General features: G+C 47.4%; 1 protein-coding gene across 1 annotated transcript; it reads left to right on the forward strand.

Moving 5' to 3' along the window:
* The first annotated feature begins 9,463 nt into the window (after nt 1-9,463).
* PMAIP1 (phorbol-12-myristate-13-acetate-induced protein 1) lies at nt 9,464-10,606 on the forward strand. Its single transcript, XM_063180072.1, has 2 exons — nt 9,464-9,515; nt 9,849-10,606. The coding sequence occupies exons 1-2, from the start codon at nt 9,464-9,466 to the stop codon at nt 10,046-10,048; spliced, it is 252 nt and encodes an 83-aa protein (XP_063036142.1). The 3' UTR covers nt 10,049-10,606.
* The last annotated feature ends 7,577 nt before the right edge of the window (nt 10,607-18,183 follow it).

An 18,183-nucleotide genomic window follows, 5' to 3' on the forward strand; every position in this document is an offset into this window, starting at 1 on the left:
TAATGGAGGCTTTTAAAAGCCTGACAGGGTATTTCACTTGTTGTTTTGAGGTATGATGTCATTTTCCAATTTTTGACAATCACTGAGATACCACAAAAAAGGTGGTTTTCGCAGTGAGTCAGCCCTTAGCCAAAACTGAAAGTTTACGTTATTTAATCTGACTGAGCATCCAAACTTCTGTGGGTATTTCTCATCTGAGCCTCCTGGGTTTTTAGACTTGATCCTATCACTGCCAATTTTTTTGGCCAGATCTGCAGTTCCGTGAGCCTGTGAACTCCTGGGTGGAGACCCAGATGCCACAATTGCTACATATAGTGTGATTTCTGCCTCATGTGGCCTCTGCTGGGCAGCAGGAACATGCAGCTCAGGGGGCAATGATACACTGCCAGTCCTGAGACCAACTGGTCCCACACCCTGGGACTTCAGGTAGGCTTCTCCACCTCTCACCCCTTCCCCAAGGTCCTTTGTCTCCTCCTCAGCACAGAATTTCCCTCACCTCTTCCTTTTCATCACCATGCTCTGCCCATAACCACAGCAGCTTCTCCCCTGCTGGACACCTGAAAACACCTGACAAGAAAATTGCTGTGTTAAAACCAAAACAGCTCACAGAATAAAGAAACAAACAAAAAAAAAAAAACCAAAACAAAAACCCCAAAAAAACACCCCCACAAAAACAAACAAAAACCCAAACCAAACAAACAAACAAAAAACCAACAAAAAGAAAACCCAAAAAAGAAAAAAAGAAAAGAAAAAAACCCCAGAAAACCTTAAAACAACCAAACAAAATAGAAACAACAAAAGAAATTCTGACTTCCTGTGCCTTTGCAGATTGAGAGCTCCTTCCAGATTCAGAGCCTGTGTGCACTTTTCTGCAGTTGCACACACCATAGCCCACCACAAGATGATGAAATAGGCAGGGTGGATGGCATCATGACCACAAAACAGGATGCAGCCCAAGATGCTGTCACGTGAGGTCAGCTCCTACACCTGCACCTGTGGGACACAACCCCCACCCTTGGTCAGACTGTCCCCCTTCTGTTTTCTCCTTCTGGGCACCCACACTCCTCCACTCCTCACCTGCACACGTGGAACAGGTGGGAACGGTGACAGCCCTGACAGGGCACAGGGCACGCACACAGCACCCACACCCATGAGGGAGGCATGGAGCAGCTGGCATAGATTTTTCCCATAGCACATGGGGTTCAGAGAATAGAAACAGGTTGTAAAGTACAAAAAAATAGTTTGTTATTAAGTGCAACCCTCTTTTTTCTGTTTCCCCTATTTACTTCTCCTTTATTCTCTTTGGAGTCAGCCGGTGCATCTGCAGAGAGGTCTCTGGTGAGGAAGAACACGGTGTCCTTACCCTTGAAGGGAGACTTGTTATTTCTCACTTTTTTGTTTGCACTCTTAATGCCAAAGGTCATCCTCCCAGTTTTGCCTCTCACACCAGTAACCAACATCCCTCAGCAGCACAACCACAGCCAAAGTGTTCACGCTGTGAGGAGACACACCTCCCACAAAATAAAGTTATGGATGCTTGGCAGAAGTTCATCTCCATGTTCAGAGCCAGCATGGATATGGAAAACCAGCTCTGTGCTGGTTTTGCATTCCATGATGCCACCTGGAAAAAAACACGAAGCAGGATCTCAAATGTGGGGTACACTTAGCAAAGAGGGGATTATGATCTGCAGCTGATGGTGCATGGAGCTGCTCCCCCATAGCAGGGCACTCCTGAAGCCAAGATGTGGATGCATCCAATGGCTAGGTCAGCATGGTAACAGGATCTCAGGGAGGACAGCACTCCTCTCTGCATCTGACCACCCTGTCCAACCACATCCGCCATCTCCTCCTCTTCTCTGGGGGCAGAGAAAGCACTGGGAGCCCAAAGGGACTCCTTTCTGACAGGAAGGAACAAGCTTCCTTCCATTTCTGTGCAAGGTCATCGCCATCAACACATTTTTTCTTGCAGCCCCTCATGCCCAAGGCTCCTGGGGCTTGTCTGCAGAGCAGCTGCAGGGAACTTCCCATCTCCTGGGAGGCTTTTGTCTCCCCTTCAGAAAAGGCAGCAAAAGTCAGCTTCTTCTTCTCCTCTGTGTGTGTCTGCAAATCAAAACTAGAAACGGAAATGAGCTCATTTCAGTGCTATCAGTCATGAAGTTTAAAAGTGAAACTACCTCACAACATGGGATGTTGTCAGCACTCTCATAATTGAATCTGTTGTCAGACTAGTGATGATTCAAGTGGTCCCTCTGCCTTCACAGTTGGTTGCCACCCTGTCAGCTTTCACCAAGACACAGTTTCAGCCTGTGCTGCTTCTCTACCAGCACAACCCACAAAGGGACCTCTCGTGTAGAGGTTTCACACTGCCACAAGGCAGCATGGCATGCAGATCCTGAAATGGAAATGGTCCAGCGTCCCCCAGCAATGTTCTGGTGGCAGGATGCCACCAGATGTCAAAATAAAGTCTCATACTTTTCATTGTGCCTTTTTTTTTTTCCTAAATAGACATTTTGAAGGGAAACCTAAATCATATTCTCTGTTTTTTTTCTTTGCTATAGCAAGGACATGGCCTCAGGATGCACCAAACACACTTAATGGCTTATTCACATAAATCACAGACAATTCAAATGGTAGAGGAGATTCTATACTTATTATATTGAACATACCACCTACTTATTCAAATGTATAGTTCTAATCTTTAGAGTGAATGAAATACCAAAACACTTTTTCAAGCTCTAAAAAATTTCAAGGGAATTTTGCTTCACAAAAGATAGTGTATTCCACCTTGGTTCAGTCCCTGCATTCTCTTGTTAAATCTTTTACTCTTTTGCTCTAAGTTCACAGAATCATAGAAAGGCTTGGGTTGGAAGGGACCTTAAAGATCTTGTTCCAATCCCTCTGCCATGGACAGGAACACCTCCCAGCAGACCAGATTGCTCAGAATCCCATTCAAGCTGGTCTTGAGCACTTCCAGGGATGGGGCATCCACAGCTTCTCTGGGCAGCCTGTTCCAGTTCCTCACCACCCTCACAGTAAAGAATTTCTTCCTAATATCTCATCCAAACCCACTCTCCTTCAGTTTGAAGCCATTCCCCCTTGTCCTGTTGCTACATGCCCTTATAAAAAGTCCCTCTTGGTTGTTCTTGTCAGCTCCCTTCAGCTACTGGAAGGTCAAAGTTAGGTCACTCCTAAGCCTTCTCTGCACCACACTGAACACTTCCATCTCTCTCAGCCTTTCCTCAGAGGAGAGGTGTTCCATTTAAAACCTTTTCCACTTCATGTCTGTTTTGTGGGATTTAGGCACACTAAGGAGTTCTTTATCCAAACAGGGATTGTTCAAAAGAGGCACTTCCAAAACCCAGCTCACCCAGCTCAAAAAAATCATTGTTCACAATAGTCTGAAAATCTGCCCATGCAAAATAGCACCTGTCCCCCCTGGAGAGCTTTGGAAAGGGACAGGCGAGACACTGCAGCACTGAGGCACTGGTGCTGTGTTACACTGGGAATCCCAGATCACCATGCTGGTGTCCAGAAAAGGTTGCTTGGATTCTCTAATCTCCTGTTAGACTTCACTTTAGATTCACTGCAAGTCACCAATAATGAGCCCTGTGGGGGTTACCAGGTTGCTGCCTCAGCTGCAAGGCAGTGGCATCCCAGCAAAGCAGCAACTGTCTCACAAATGAGATTTCCCTTTTTTTCAACCCCACGCCTGCTGTATTGACTATACACAAAAATTATGACAAAATGCGGGGGAGGTGCAGGAAACAAGGGAACCAGAAGAACAAGGGAGCCAGCACCCGAAAAAGATCTGGCAGAGCAGGAAGCAATAAAGAATTTCAGAAATGGAGCACATTCACATTCTGAGCAAAGATAGCAAGACAGAAAACAGCCGCAGTCACTGTCCAAGGGAGGACCTCTGCAAAAACCCAGCAGTAATGGCACAGCTGTGCTAACACTATGCCTGGCGTTTGCACAGACACCTACACACATGGAGGAGAGATCTTCAGCAAATACCAGCCTCATAAACAGTGATCAACGCCAATATTTACTTTACTAACTCCTACCTCTGGATAGCAGTCGCAAAGACTGGCTTTTATGAGGGTGTTGTCAACTTCACAGGTGCTAAAACCCACTTAACAAACTACCTTGCCAATCTTTCCATCTCTTACAACCTTTTTAGAAAGCTAGAAACCTTTTTGGTGACTACTAAGAGGATGAATTGGGAATGACTTTACAAGGAGCCACCTGCAGGAGCTCTGCTCTCTGTTTTTACAGAATATTCAGTTCACCAGATAATCTGCTCCACCTAATTTAAAACTGATCTTAGCCTAAGACCAGGAAAATTATGTCAACAAAGGTTCCTTAAAAATACTTCTTGATTAAAGAGCATAAAATACAAACTTTCTTACACTCCAGCTATATCAAGGAGTCTCTGCTATTCAACCTCATCCTCAAAAAAATGTTACTGCTCTCAGCAGGAGTGCTCGCTGGCCCATTCTGTCTTGGATGGGCACCAGATCAGACACATATGAGTAATTCTTCAGTAGCATTTTGCAAGTAATGGATTACTGCTGCCTGCTTTGTACAGAGGTAGTCACAGAGGAAAAGGTGTGTGTTTAACCATCCGGCAATGACAGAGCACTGTGATACATGAGCAACTATACAGTTAACTTTTTACTAAGAAAATTATGCATTTAAACTTTCAAGGGAAGCAGGCAAGAGAGAACAGCATAGGAGGGAGAGTCTAAGATTAAATTGTGGGGCATAAGTTAACATTTAAACAGTGCATGAGATCTGCACAAGTAGGGTTATATCCCAGCAGTGGATGTGCTGTTCTTCTTAGTTTCTTTTCCTGTGTGGTATGGAATCACATTGTCAAATCAAAGTCAAATTAGCTGGAGTATTTCACTCAACTACTGAAAGCTGCATTAACCTTTTCCCTCACCACAGCTGAGGTGTCGGCAGCAGTAGCTGCTGGAGGCCAAAGTTTTACTGCAGTTGCCATCAGAATATTATTAACAGAGAGCAAGGCCATTTTTCTGAAAAGAGAAGTTGGGATTAATGCCTAAGGCTGGAGGATTTAGGAAGCTTTACTTGTAACAGTGAGAGGTCCCTGGAGGAAAGGTGCCTGAGAAGAGCAAACCAGAGAATTAGAATGATTTATGAAAAAAACCCTGACAAAAAAAACCCCAAAACCAAAAACCAAAGCCAACCAAAAACACCACAAAAACAAACAAACAAAAACTTGCCCATGGCTCTCATCACCCTCTCAGCATGGCCCATGGCCACATGCCACTGCACTTTCCTGAAATGACCTCGGTTTGTACTCCTGACAATAGAGCCAAGTTTCCTGATCGGTGCAGAGACACACACGGATCAACAGGAACTGCCGACTCTGCAGTCTGCACAAATGGGAAAAGGGAGACAGAAAAACAAACAGCCTCTCAGTTAACACAAGAACTGTCAACACCAGTCTTGAGAAGATGAAAAGATAAACTCCAGTGATGAAGCAGTATCAGAGATTTATTTAAGATCTTAGAGTAAAGCGCAGAAAGAGCTTGAAAGTGATTCAGCACAAATAACTGAGTTCAGAGAAAAAAAACCTGGTTTCCTTTCTCCCCCACTCTTGATTTCGTTTCTGCAACATTCGATTTCCTTCCAGCATGCCTGCCCACTGTTGTTATGTGTGGTGAGAGTATGTCACATGCTGTCTTTTATGGACACGTTCCTGATAAAACCACATCACCCACACCAGTGCAGCTTGGGCCACATTATCTAAAGATAATTTTCTCTTCTCAGCTGTGTAATTGCAATAACTTTGAATGGTACTAAGCAGAAATAAACTGAACAGAAGCTCCAGCTGGGCAGTGCTCCTTGGGCTGCTGCTTTGCTCCCTGCCATGGCTGTGCCCAGCTGGTGACCTGTGGTCCTGCTAAGTGTGGCCCCAGCAAAAAACAACTTTTGTGGCTGCTGGTAGAGCAGATTCCCAGGGGTCTGTGCTTTCCACATTTACACTTCTTTATTTAGAGGAATCGAAACAAGAAAACATCAGACCTTGCCAGTGGCTTTTGAAACCACAATCTACTTCTTTTCGCTCAGCCCTATTGCACAATCCTATAATTAGCAGCAGCCCCACCGTGCGCTGTTCCCACCAAAATGGGCTGTGATTTACACATCAGTAGCTCCCTCATACACCAGGAAAACCCTGTGAGGATGTGGGCCAGATCTGGAAATTGAGGCAATTCCCCTCTAAACAGCAGTGGGTCTCCGTGCATTACACCACTGCACTCAGACACATGGCTCTGACTGCAGCAAGAGGGAGATAAGCAAACTTGAGGGACTCAGGCTCACAGGTTGGTGTATTAACCCATTTTGCAGGCTGAAGTGTGCCCTTTTTTATTACATTTTATCCTTCTGTATTACGTTGTATCCTTTATTACCTATTATCCCATTTTTAACACTACTTTAAAATAAAACAAAGAAAATAAATTAATTCTCTCAACTATCCCACTGATTTGCGCCCAGCTGCCCTGCTAGGAAAGAATCTCTCCCACATACACCCAAAAGAAGGGCCCATCTCTTTGTGTGGCTGCAGGGGTATAGAGACAAGCTGCCCTTTAAGCTTATCTGCCTTCAGGGTGAGGAAGTGTTGCTGAGCAGGACAGGATTGAGGTTAATTTGGTTTTGGCTTCACTAGAGGAAGAGTAATTTAAATAATTTGCCCAAGGATTTAATCTGTCTCCAGATTCACAAAGAAGAACAAGCCTCAGGTCATACCTGGCTCTGTCTAAACATGCAAAATAAATGTGCAAAGTCACACACACGTGCCAGCAACACAAGAGACCAGCATGACTTCATGGCTTGAGTCTGTGGGTGCTTCACCTGCACTGGGCACTGCCGGGCACTGAGTAGGACAGGAGGGGCATGTGGGCCCCCTAGTAAGGGGGCAGTCTCAATAAGGCCCCAGCCCCTTGTGCTCACATTCTGGAGAGGCTTCCATGATTTGTGGAGCAGCTGTTGGACTGTGGCTGTGACACACAGCCCCGGGCATCGCATGCTGCGGACCACCACACCTCCCCCACGAGGGATGACGCATCATGCAAACATCCTCCTGACCTGTTTACCTGCCTTGCCATCTCCTAAAACCCAACAAACTTGTTTTGAAGACACAGTTTCTTATATAAGAGAAATGACTGTCAAAGGCCAGCTCTGCCTGAACAGGGCTGAGTTACTAACAGCAGTGTTCCTACAGCTGAAGGGACCCCAAGCACTTCGGGTCAAGGAAATTAGCCCACGTGCCATATAGGTTTTATACCAGCTGTGAGACAAAGGCAATGCATCCTCAAAAACATTAGAAACTTCTCTGTGGCCAACCTGAGCTGCTCTGACACCAGGTCACAATCTGGCAGGGTGCACTGTGTGGTGCTGACAGAGCCAGTTTACTGTTTTGGCCTTGCAAAAGCTTCATCCAGCCATAGCTCTCGTGTAGACATCTCACCCTGAGAATGCCCTCTCTGTGAGCTCGCACCACTGCCCCTCGCACATGCCACCCCTGCAGCACCACTGTGCCAGCTGCCTCCTGTCGGGCACCAAGGGGGCTGAGGTTTCCTACACAGGGAGAGACATCGACCATGTTCCAAGTGTGCCATCATTCTGGGAAATAGCAGGGGAAAGGCTGTCTGCACTGAGCTGGTGACAATTCCCCTTTTAATGGAACTTCAAAGTCATTAGCATTTCTAGACACTTGACACAGGCTCCTATCCCATAGAATGGAGTCTCCCAGCATCCTGTTGTGGGTCTGTATTACACTATGACATTTTAAGTTGTGTTTTGATGGGAGAGGTAGTAATTTACTGACTTTCAGCCACAAATCAGTCCTTTGTTATGTCTGGCCCATCTGTGCTTTCTTTACATCAAGCAGTTTTAATTTTCCCCTAAAAGCAGAAGTCCATGGCATGTGTCATAACATGAAATATCAACTCTCTGAGAGAGGGGAGGCAGATGAGAGATCCACTGGCAGCTCTCCCAACATGGTGCAGCAATCACAAAGACATGAGGGTGACTTTTTTCCAGCTCTTGCTTCTTGCGAAAAGCAAGAGCATCTAAAATTACAGCCAGCACAGGTAAGTGTGCCCGGGCATGTGTCAGCCAGAGCCATGCCATGCAGACCCTGCACTGCCACAGGGAAGATCCAGCAGTGGGGGGGTGGCCTCAAGCTGCTTCAAATGGCACATGAGTATGGGCTAGCTTGTTTCCCCATGCTTGGTTTGAGGGCAAGGTCACCATCACTTTGAAGAGAAAGAAGATTTAGAGAATTGGGGTTGCCCAGCCTGGTGAAAAGGAGGCTCTGGGGATTCTTTATGGCAGCCTTCCAGTACCTGGAGGAGGCCTATAAGAAAATCTGGGACAGATATTTTAGAAGGGCCTTTTGCAATAGGACAAAGGGTAGTGATTTAAACTAGTAGTGCATTGATTAGATTAACTATAAGGAAGAAGTTTTGCATTTGTATGGTGAAATACCAGCACAGGTTGCCCGGAGAGGTGGTGGATGTTCCATCCTGGGAAACATCGAGGGTTAGGTTGAACGGAGCTTAGAGCAACCTGATCTAGTTGAAGATCTTTCTGTCTTTGTGGCTACAAGCAACAAAATACAATGGGCTGATCTAGACAACCTTTAAGAAATCCCTTCCAAATCAAGTTATTCTAAACTTCTGTGATAACAACACACCCTATCTGTTTCTTCTGCTTGTTCAAGCACTCTCCATCCTTCCACCTCTTCTTCCTCAGCATCATCATTGCAACCCTGTCCATCTTTCCAGAACCACCACAAGCACAGCCCACCCTCCCATCTCTCTTTGCCTAGAGCAAGGCCACCTCGTCCCTCTCCTCTTCTTACCCAGACGATGCAAACCCCACCGTTCATCTCCCCTGACCCACCACAAGCCCACCCCACACCTCCATCCCCTTTTCCCTTAGCACTCCGCATCCCTGCACCTCGCCTGCCTCGCGCACATCCCATCCTCCCGTCTCCTCCTGCCCCGCACAGCGCATCCCTCCAGCCCTCTCCGGGCGGGCGGCGTGGGCGGTGTCCGGGCCGTGGCCCCGCGCCGCCCGGGCACGCCGCCGCCTGCCCGCCGGGCGCGGGGGGAGGGATCCCCGCGCCTTTTCGCTACGTCAGGGCCGAGGGAAATCCCCGCTGGACTCGCAGCCGCGCTTTTAGCGCCGCGCTCCGCCCCCGAGCCGGCAGAACGCTGCTGCCGCCGGCCCGAGCGCACCTCGAGCGCTCCGCGCCCCGCCGAACCGAGCCTGGGCCCTCCGCGCCCCGCCGAGCCTGGGCCCTCCGTGCCCCGCCGAACCGAGCCTGGGCCCTCCGCGCCCCGCCGAACCGAGCCTGGGCGCCCCGTGCCGAACCTCGCCGAGCCCCGGAGCTCCGCGCCCCGCCGAGCCCCGTCCCGCCGCCGCGATGATGCCCGGCCGGACCCTGCGCAAAGCCGCGCCGCCTGCCGCTCCTGCAGGTACCGCGGGGTGAAGGAAAGAGGGGACGGGACGGCCTGGCATGGGGCACGGATGGGACAGAGCAGGGACAGGGATGGGACAGAGCAGGGACACACCGTCCTGCGCCCGGGCGCTGCTGCCCGGCTCCAGCACCGGGTGGGCGGCCAGCGCCTGGAGCGCTGCGGGAGCCCGTGTGGAGGCGGGAGGGATCCAGCGGCTGCTCCCAGCGAGTGGGGGGCAGAAAGGGTGCGGGGTGGGGTGTGCTTCGTGATGAGGAAAAAGTAAAAAATCGGGCAGAAAGGTACCGTGCTGTGGGGCTCTCATGAAGGCGCTAAGCAGGCGCGTTTCCGCAGGGCGAGAGGCGGCGGTGGAGTGCGCCCTGGAGCTGACCCGCATCGGCGACAGGTGGGACCTGCGGCAGAGGCTCCTGAACCTGCTCGCCAAGATCTTCTGCCCCGGAACTTGGGCTGCCCGCAGACACGGCGAGCGGAACGGAAGAGCACCTTGGCTTTGTGGGTTCGGAAGAAGAGGCTCCACAGACATTGGGAGATGAAGAAACCTCAAATCTCGCTGCGTTGTATTTGGGTGTCTGCAGCTGCTGGAGGATGGCTATCACATGTTTTCTCTGAAGAATGTTACAGCAATTCTGGCATATGAATGCCAGGTGGGGAAAAAAGATAATGATGGGCTGAGCCCCTAAACTGTGCATTGGTGACTTGGGGCGAGCTGGTGACCTGGGGAGAATTGGGACAAGACTGAACTTGCCCTTCACCATGGTCTGAGAACGCTTTCAGGAACCTGGTTTCCCCAGCCACCCTCTGGTCCTCATGTCCCATAGCCGCGTTTCACCAAGGAGCTCAGCCCACCTACAGGATGAAGCAAAAAAAAAAGTGTCAGTCTGTTGGAACTTGGGATCACATACCACGCAGAATAAGAAGCCAGTTGCTGACCTTTGACTGCTCCTCCGCTCTAAAGTGTGGATCCTGCTGGACAGGGATCTAGCGGTGTTTGTTAAAATTTGTTAAAGACAACCACTATCTTTATTGCTACAGGATGTTGTTTTGCAAACCAGAAGTTGTAATTCTATGAATTAATACAGTGTTGCATAGTTCTAGTCTATAGTATAAGTATATAGTATAAGTTTATATATATAGTATGTATACATAAAATATAAATGTGTGCACTGCTAGTGCATATAATGAATATTTAATAGAACTATTCATCAAAAGCTGTTGGTTTAATCTCAAAACACAGTATGAAAAAATGTTCAAAACATGACAAAACTAAATATAAAATGGTATTATATAAACAAAAAAAGAATAATATTTTCTGATGATAAAGAAAATAAGTCCCTTCCTTCAGAGAGGGAAGCATACTTTGCATAAGATATGCATCTGAATATATATTACACATACACAGATACATAGGTAATTGTGCAAGGATTCTTTCAATATTACAAAGAATTTTTTGATAACAGTACAATTCTGCTGTGTCTTTATAAGTAACAAAATAACTTCAATAGAAGTAGATCCTAAAGTTGAATCTCAAGTTTTGCTGAGAATGTTATTTATTCAAAGAAAGCAACTACCTCTCTTTGAAGAAATAATATCAATAGAATTGAGCATTTCCGTGGTACAAGAAAGTAGCCTTAGATTTTTGAATGTTTAATTATACTTATGGATAAAGGTTCTTACCTTGTACTTTCTTTCCATTTCATTTCATGGCCTCCTCATCTCAGTTCCAGAATGGTGGACCTGTGGCAGCACATCCAGTGGATGGTGATGCATCATCACCACTGAGGGCTTACGTGGGATTGACCCATCTCACTGAGGGGATATTACTTTTGCCTGGCTTCAGAGGAGCTGAATTAAACATTGCTGTGGAGGCAAACAGTAACTTTGCTACTCCATTCATGTCATGCTCCATCTTAAACAGTACTTTTCATGGGTCCAAGATAGCAAGAAAAAGGCTGAAGCTGTTTCATAGCTACCTCTAAGGTCACTGGTGAGAGTTCCTTCTCTTAATTACCCTTGTATATAAGCACATTTGAATTTTTAAGGCTGTATAGTTACACTTTGTTATTTGTGTCTATTCAAATTACGTCTTCTCCTGTCTTGCGGTGAATTCTTGTTTGTATTTATAATTTATTTTTCCGTTATATCCTTCTAATCTGCCTTTGCAAAGTTGTCATTTTGTAACTCTGGTCACTCTCACAACCAGCTGTGCAGGGGCTGTTATGTATTGACACTGACTTCTGTCACTGAGCAGAAGCTGACTGATTTTGCCTTCTTTCCACGTGGAAGACTTAACCCCATCCATCCCAGTGGCATTACAGGGAGCTTTGCTCCTGGCTTGAGCCACGTGCATGGTTCCCTTCCTCTCTAAGCTAGTCAGTACCTTTTCAGGGAGAACACAATATTTCAAAAATAGTTGTTATTTATCTTATACTGCAAAGCAGTGCATTTTACTGACATGTACATAGGTCAGCTTTTCAGGTACTAAAAAATAAAGGCAAAGAGTTTCAGACCAGCAGAACACCAGCTCCCAGGCTAGCACGGCATCCAGCTGGGCAAAACTTCATCAAAGACAGGTCCAGCTTCATAAGAAGGGTTGCTGTTGTATATTCTGCGCTTGGTGGAGTCTTGGAATCTTCATCAAGGACACTGAACAATGACCACGCCTGTCTGGAACTCTCAGAAGAATTCAGTACTAGCATGCACATTAGTAGCTGAAAAGTATGTGAATAAAACTGTTCTGTTCAATGCATGCTGCTTGCAAAGTCAACAGGAAACGAGGTGTGGAGTTGCAGAACCTACCCTGTTCTTCAACTGTAGCACATATAAATATTACCAAAAAAATTATACTCATAAATGCATTGTCATGGGGATATCCAAGTTTACTATTAGCACAGTATTTGTCTGCCTGGTTATGCAAAGGCTATTTGCTTTTTTTTGAAATGTTTTAGGTTTTTCTGTGCATTGTCAAGAATGGCAGTGTTCAACAGGAACTCAGGAAAAAGGCACAGATGCAAGAGGTCAGTGCCAGTATATAACCAAGTGCTTGCTGATGTCCACCCTAGATTTCTTTTGTTACTTCTGCAAAGGATCTGCTTTTGACTTTATCAACATGAGTTTGTTTTTCTTAAGGCCTCTTCTGGATGCGTGCCAGATGTGCTGCTGTACGCCTCACACATGTATGTCTTGAGTTCTTGCTAAGATAATAAATACAAAGTGTTTACAAGAAAAATGAGTCACAAAGGTTTCTGTCACTTGGGTTTTCTTTTGTGGATTGCGAAAGCATGGCTTTATTATGCAAATTCCTTCCATGCTTCCATGTCCGCAGGCAAAAGCAGGAGGGCAAGAGCAAAGTGCCAGCAGGTATGCTTTGGTAGATTAGGCTTTGCCTTCTGCCTTTAAAAAGAAAAATAAAACATAACCATGACCTTGAACTTCAAAATGAGACACGTATTCTAGTATTTTTTGTTAATTAATGGCTGCAGAGTATTTGGGTGGCACTGGGGGCCCATTACTTCTACCAGAGTAGCTGCAGCTTTGTAAAGGAGTGTTCCTTGTAAAGGATAGACATCCAAGTTAAGGGTTTTGTCCAAGATGCAGGCAGAAAGGAATACAGCATTTTGTCAGGCAAGGTTGACAAAATGCTGTATAAACCATTACTTTCTCCACAGTTTGAAGCTGGAGATTGGGAAGAGAGGGAAGTGATGCTGCTTATCACAAGGGAATAGCAGGGGGATAGTGCAGAGCACATTTTTCTTCCCTACTTCTGGGACCCAAAGACGTGTCTGTGCAGATGAGTGCTTGAGGTCCTCCCCTGTTATGCCAAACACGTCAGCAGGCTCCCTGCTCACTCACCCTGATGCTTTTTCCCAGCTTCACAGGCACCATCCCTGTAGCTCACATTCCCAATGCAAGGAGGATTAATAACTTCTGGGCCAAAAAGACTTGTTTCTAATAACCAGGAAAAAAACCAAAGAGATGCAACTCCCTGTTCTTTCCCACTTAGTCACCAGCAGAAGCCAGGAAGACTTTTACTTTGGAGGGCATCAGTATGGTGAAAAGTGCTACCGTAGGTGCTGCACAGAGGTCTGGTTTTGCAAAGTTTCACCAGCAAATCATACTTGCATGACTGATCAGACTTGTGAAAACATTCAGACACTCTCACCTGCTTCCCAATGGAGTCTGGCCCCTCTCCACCCCACCAGAGCAGTGTCCAGTCACCTACACACCATGATGCTTGTGACCTGCTCCTCCATAAAGGGCAGGGGGAAAAGAAATCCCATCACTCCTATCACTGGCATTGCAATCTAAATCCACTTGACTCACTCACAAGCGTCTGATATCAAAAAAGCAAAACAAACCCACCCGGCAAAGCGAACTGACAGAGTTGCCACCCTATAACGCTCTCCATTTACCAAAGCACCTGCCTGGAGTGCAGGGCTGGGTTGTGTTTGCACTGCGGTCCTCCAAGGGAAAACCAGCCTGGCCCCCTCGGCCAGCTCATGCCTTCACACCTGAGACTGGATGCACAAGTGGTATTTCCCAAACAAAGTGCCAGACAAGGAGATACTTCCTCTTCCGCTCATGAGATGTTTTTGCAAATCAGCTGAAAAACAATGTCTCATATGCTGCTCATTATTTTTAGTAGACACTGCTGGATGGGACTAAGTTGAATCACTTTCCTCCCACCAACACAAGAGGGTGTGAGGGCATGATGTGCATCCACAGAGGCATAAGGAGGCCGGGCAGGAAGAGCTGGGGATATAATGCATTGCCTTTCAGTCTGGCAGGGTTTCCCCTGAAGCAGGTGACTGTCTGATGGTGGAACTGTCAATGAGCAATAGTCCCAAAATCTGTTACGGCTGTAAACAAGGGTCCTCACCCAAGTGCGTCAGGACATTGTCTGGCCCGTGTAAAAAACAGGCCACACCAAGGCTGCCCTGCCTTCTCACGCATGGGCTCTTTAAAATGCAATTCTCACCAGCCCCCTGAAAGCATGGAGGTTGCTGTCACTCCTTCAGCAACAGGAGATATCCCATGAAATGGCAGTGACCACAAATAAAACCGTTTCAGCCATTTCATCTTCAGCCATTTCATCTTTGGTGGCTTTGGTGTCATTCCCTCATCCCCACGGAAGGATGGTGGGAGCACCATGAGGTTCAGAAGCTCAGCTCCCTCATGACATGGTCATCACTTGAAGGGGCAAGGAACCTTTTTGTAGTGGACAGGCCAGCTCACAAATCTTAGGGAAAAAAAATTACTTTCAGCAGCACCCCTGAATAAGGCCAATAATAGGATGCTGGCACTACCTCCCTGAGCTCCTGGGTCCAAGCAGGGATTCCAGTCCCCTACGGTATGGGGAAATTAAGGGATAGCATCCTGCTTCCACCTTTCCCTTTTGCTCCTGACAGGGATGTGACAAAGCTGCAACAAAGGCAGGAGGCCACAGTCATGTCTGCCCTGCTTGGGATCAGGAATTAGGGAGGAAATTTTTGACAAGAGCAGCTGGACACTGGACATTATCCAGCACCACTGTAGCACATCACACAAGGAAATGGCTTTGGCATGTAGGGAAAAATCCAAGGAATTTCAGAACCAGGTAACTTGTTTGCTCAGTGCAATGGTATCAGACTGATTCAGCTGTACAGAGGGGTGAGGCCAGCACATATGCAACTATCAGTGAAAATGCAGGAAATTCTGCATTTAATATTGACTAACTTCACAAAATACCCTGACTGACACAAAATATCCTTTTAGTCACAGCTTTACAGTCTATGGGATGGAAGGGCAACTCCTTGTTTTAGGGAATGATGTTTATTTGCATGAAATGTTCTTTCATATCATCATTAAAAGCGAGGGGGTTTGTAAAGGAAAAGAACTTAATTATTGCAATCATTATTAATTCCTGAAGTCTTTTAGCTGGGTCAGGTGCTTTAGTAAACACGGCTCCGTGAAAGAGGAAGTAATGACTGGCTTTCCCTATAAGCAGAGTCCAAAACAGGCTTTTACTAAAGGCTGATGGAGACAGTCTGGTTTCAGCCATGCTCCTGGGAAGAAGAAACACCTCATTTAACAGAAGTGGTGGGGAATCAGTCCTTGATAAGGTAGATCATTTGCTCTGCAGGCATCTATTGGTAGGAGGCTCCTGGACACAGGAAGAAGGGACAGCAAAAGCAGTTATGCAACTCAGTATTGCATAGAAAGGAAAAAATCAAGCACCCAAATGCTGGACCAAAAATGTCCCAGCACCAGGCAAGAAGGCATGGGCCAGGGACTGACAGCACAGAGGCAGCAGGGTGGACATGCCATCTGTGCAGCTATGGCTGGCTCTGTGCTGATGCTCCATGGCCATGGGCACCACAAAGTGAGGCCAGCACCATGGCCTGGGAAGGTTTTACTTCTTGTTGTCATCGCAGTGATGTGCTGCCCTGTGGCATCACTTCTCTGTGTTCATGGGTGTCATACCAGCCACCGCCTGCCCTGCTCCTGGCCAGCCACAGACTCCAGGGTGGCCTGTGGGAACCTTCTCCTTTATAACATCCCAGCTTGGGGACAGTGACCATTAGCATCTGGCCAAATGTGGCAAAGTGGCATTTTTGATACATTCCTGGAAACAGAGATGAAGGAACAGATACACCAGAATCACAGACCCTATTCAGATTGCATTCAGTGATGCTAACAGGGAGCCGGAGAGCAGCAAAGCTGTAAAAAAAAAAAAAAAAAAGAGAGAGAAATGAAATGTAACTTTTTAGGTAGAACCATGTTTCAAGTTCCTCATTTTCCTGTGCCCTAAGGCTTTCACAATTGAGAGAAGTAAAAATTTTCTAGTACTTCTCAAGTCTTGGTGGATAAATGAAGTCACATGTACTAATCCATTTACAAGTAAGTTCATTGTGTCTTCTTGCTTTTGTATTCCTCTTTACTTAGCTACTGACTGTGGCAATTTAGATTTCAATTAAAGATATTAAAGACTAATCTTACATGAGCCAGGCTGCTTGGAGGTTTGACCCCAGCTCAGGCCATGTGTTGGAGAGGTCAGACAGACAGGGAGATGGATAAGGGGGAGTCAGTGAAAGAGAGGAGAGGAGCTGGGCTGGCCCAGCACTGGTGACAGCAGGGGGAGCGGAAAAGCAGAGGAAATCATGACTGAAAATATCTTCCTTTTCACCATGCAGCCCTGGGGGAGAAGCCAGGCTCCAGCTGTGGACAGATGTGCTGAACCAAGCTTGAGGGGACACCATCCCACAGCTTCCCATCCATCTCCTTCCCAACCTGCTGGTTTTATCCCTTGCAGTTTCACTACACAACGGCACAGACTCTGCAGCATCCCTCAGCATCATGGCTGTGTGCAAGGGAGAGGGATAGGGAAAAAAGGGTCCCAAGGCAGATGGAAAACTGGTATACCACAAAGCTCCTCCTCTTCCCCTCCAGCCCAGGAAAGAGTCCACGTGCCCAGAGGGCAGGCTGGGAGCCAGCCACTCTGGCCTTTCCCACAGGATGAGTCAGCAGAAGCTTGGGCTTATCCCTCCTCACGAGGTTCTTGCTCGCTTGCACCCTTGCAGCGTGGCACCCAGAGAAGGAAACCGAAAGCAAATGCTGCGGCTTCTGGGGCACAAACCTGGGCACGAGGGAAATGCCCTCTGCACTACTGGCATAGGAGGGCAAATGTCTTCCTTCCCCTCACACAAAACCCCACCTGGCCCTTCCAGGCAGCACCGTGCAGAGCAGGAAATGGTGAGGCTTGCCAGGCCGGGCACAAGGTGCAGGCGAGTGCCATGGGTACAGCAGGGAAAGGTCAGGAGTGCCCTGTGCCATGTGGGAGCGCTGCTGCAAGCGCCCAACCCAGCAGGCAAACACAGAGCAGTGCACACGGGCCTGCAGCGCAGATACAAACACTCCAAATCTCCAGGCCCTTCCTCCAGCTCAGCCTTCCCCTCAGCCACCAGCTGACGTGTCCGTGTGCTGCCAGGCAGCGTAACCACTTTGGGCACCTCCGGCATTCCACACATCAGGGCGGCTGAGAGGAGAACTTCCCCGGCTGGCTCATCTTTCGTGAGGAAGGCTTGCTTTGGCCGGCTGCGCAGTGACTGTGTCTAAGAGAAGCCCACTTGGTGCAAACCTCCCCAGTTTGGAGGCTGTGTCTCCACCTCCCACTATGAGCTCCACTTCAGCTCCACTCCATCCACAGAGTGTCTCCAGCCCAGCCTGTTCCACCAGCTCACTGTGGCTTTGAAGGGAATTTTATCCCCAGAGTCGGTGGGAAACTAGAAAAAATTCCAGGTTAGGCCTAGCTTTATAAAATCATTCCCTAGACATACAATCCATTCCCCTACAGCCCAGGGTCTGGGCAGGAGGTACAGTTCATAGGCAGCCTGCTCCAGGGACTGCTGCTTTGATGAAAGCTCCACATTTTCCTGGAACAGGGGCAGGAAAAAAACAAGATACCGAAGCAAGTTTTATAAAATATCTCATACCACTCCTTAAATGCTTGAGTCCTCTTCACACAGAAGAGGCAGTTTTCAAGAGGGTACTATTTTTGTTCTAGCTTAGATGCACACCTGGATAGCATTTACATAGTCTTTGACTGCTCTCCCTGACATGCTCGTCCCTGTGATGCCAGTTCCAACTGTGGACCAGACAGACTCTGGCATAACAAATTAAATATCTAGAGGAG

The sequence above is a fragment of the Melospiza melodia genome, chromosome Z (assembly GCF_035770615.1).
Source record: "Melospiza melodia melodia isolate bMelMel2 chromosome Z, bMelMel2.pri, whole genome shotgun sequence".
Classification (NCBI taxonomy): domain Eukaryota; kingdom Metazoa; phylum Chordata; class Aves; order Passeriformes; family Passerellidae; genus Melospiza; species Melospiza melodia.

What these genes read in the sequence shown, in the direction of transcription:
- PMAIP1 (XM_063180072.1), top strand. Translation starts at nt 9,464, where the DNA reads ATGATGCCCGGCCGGACCCTGCGCAAAGCCGCGCCGCCTGCCGCTCCT. An exon ending in GCCGCCTGCCGCTCCTGCAG is followed by an intron (nt 9,516 to 9,848) that starts GTACCGCGGGGT and finishes GCGTTTCCGCAG; the next exon opens with GGCGAGAGGCGGCGGTGGAG.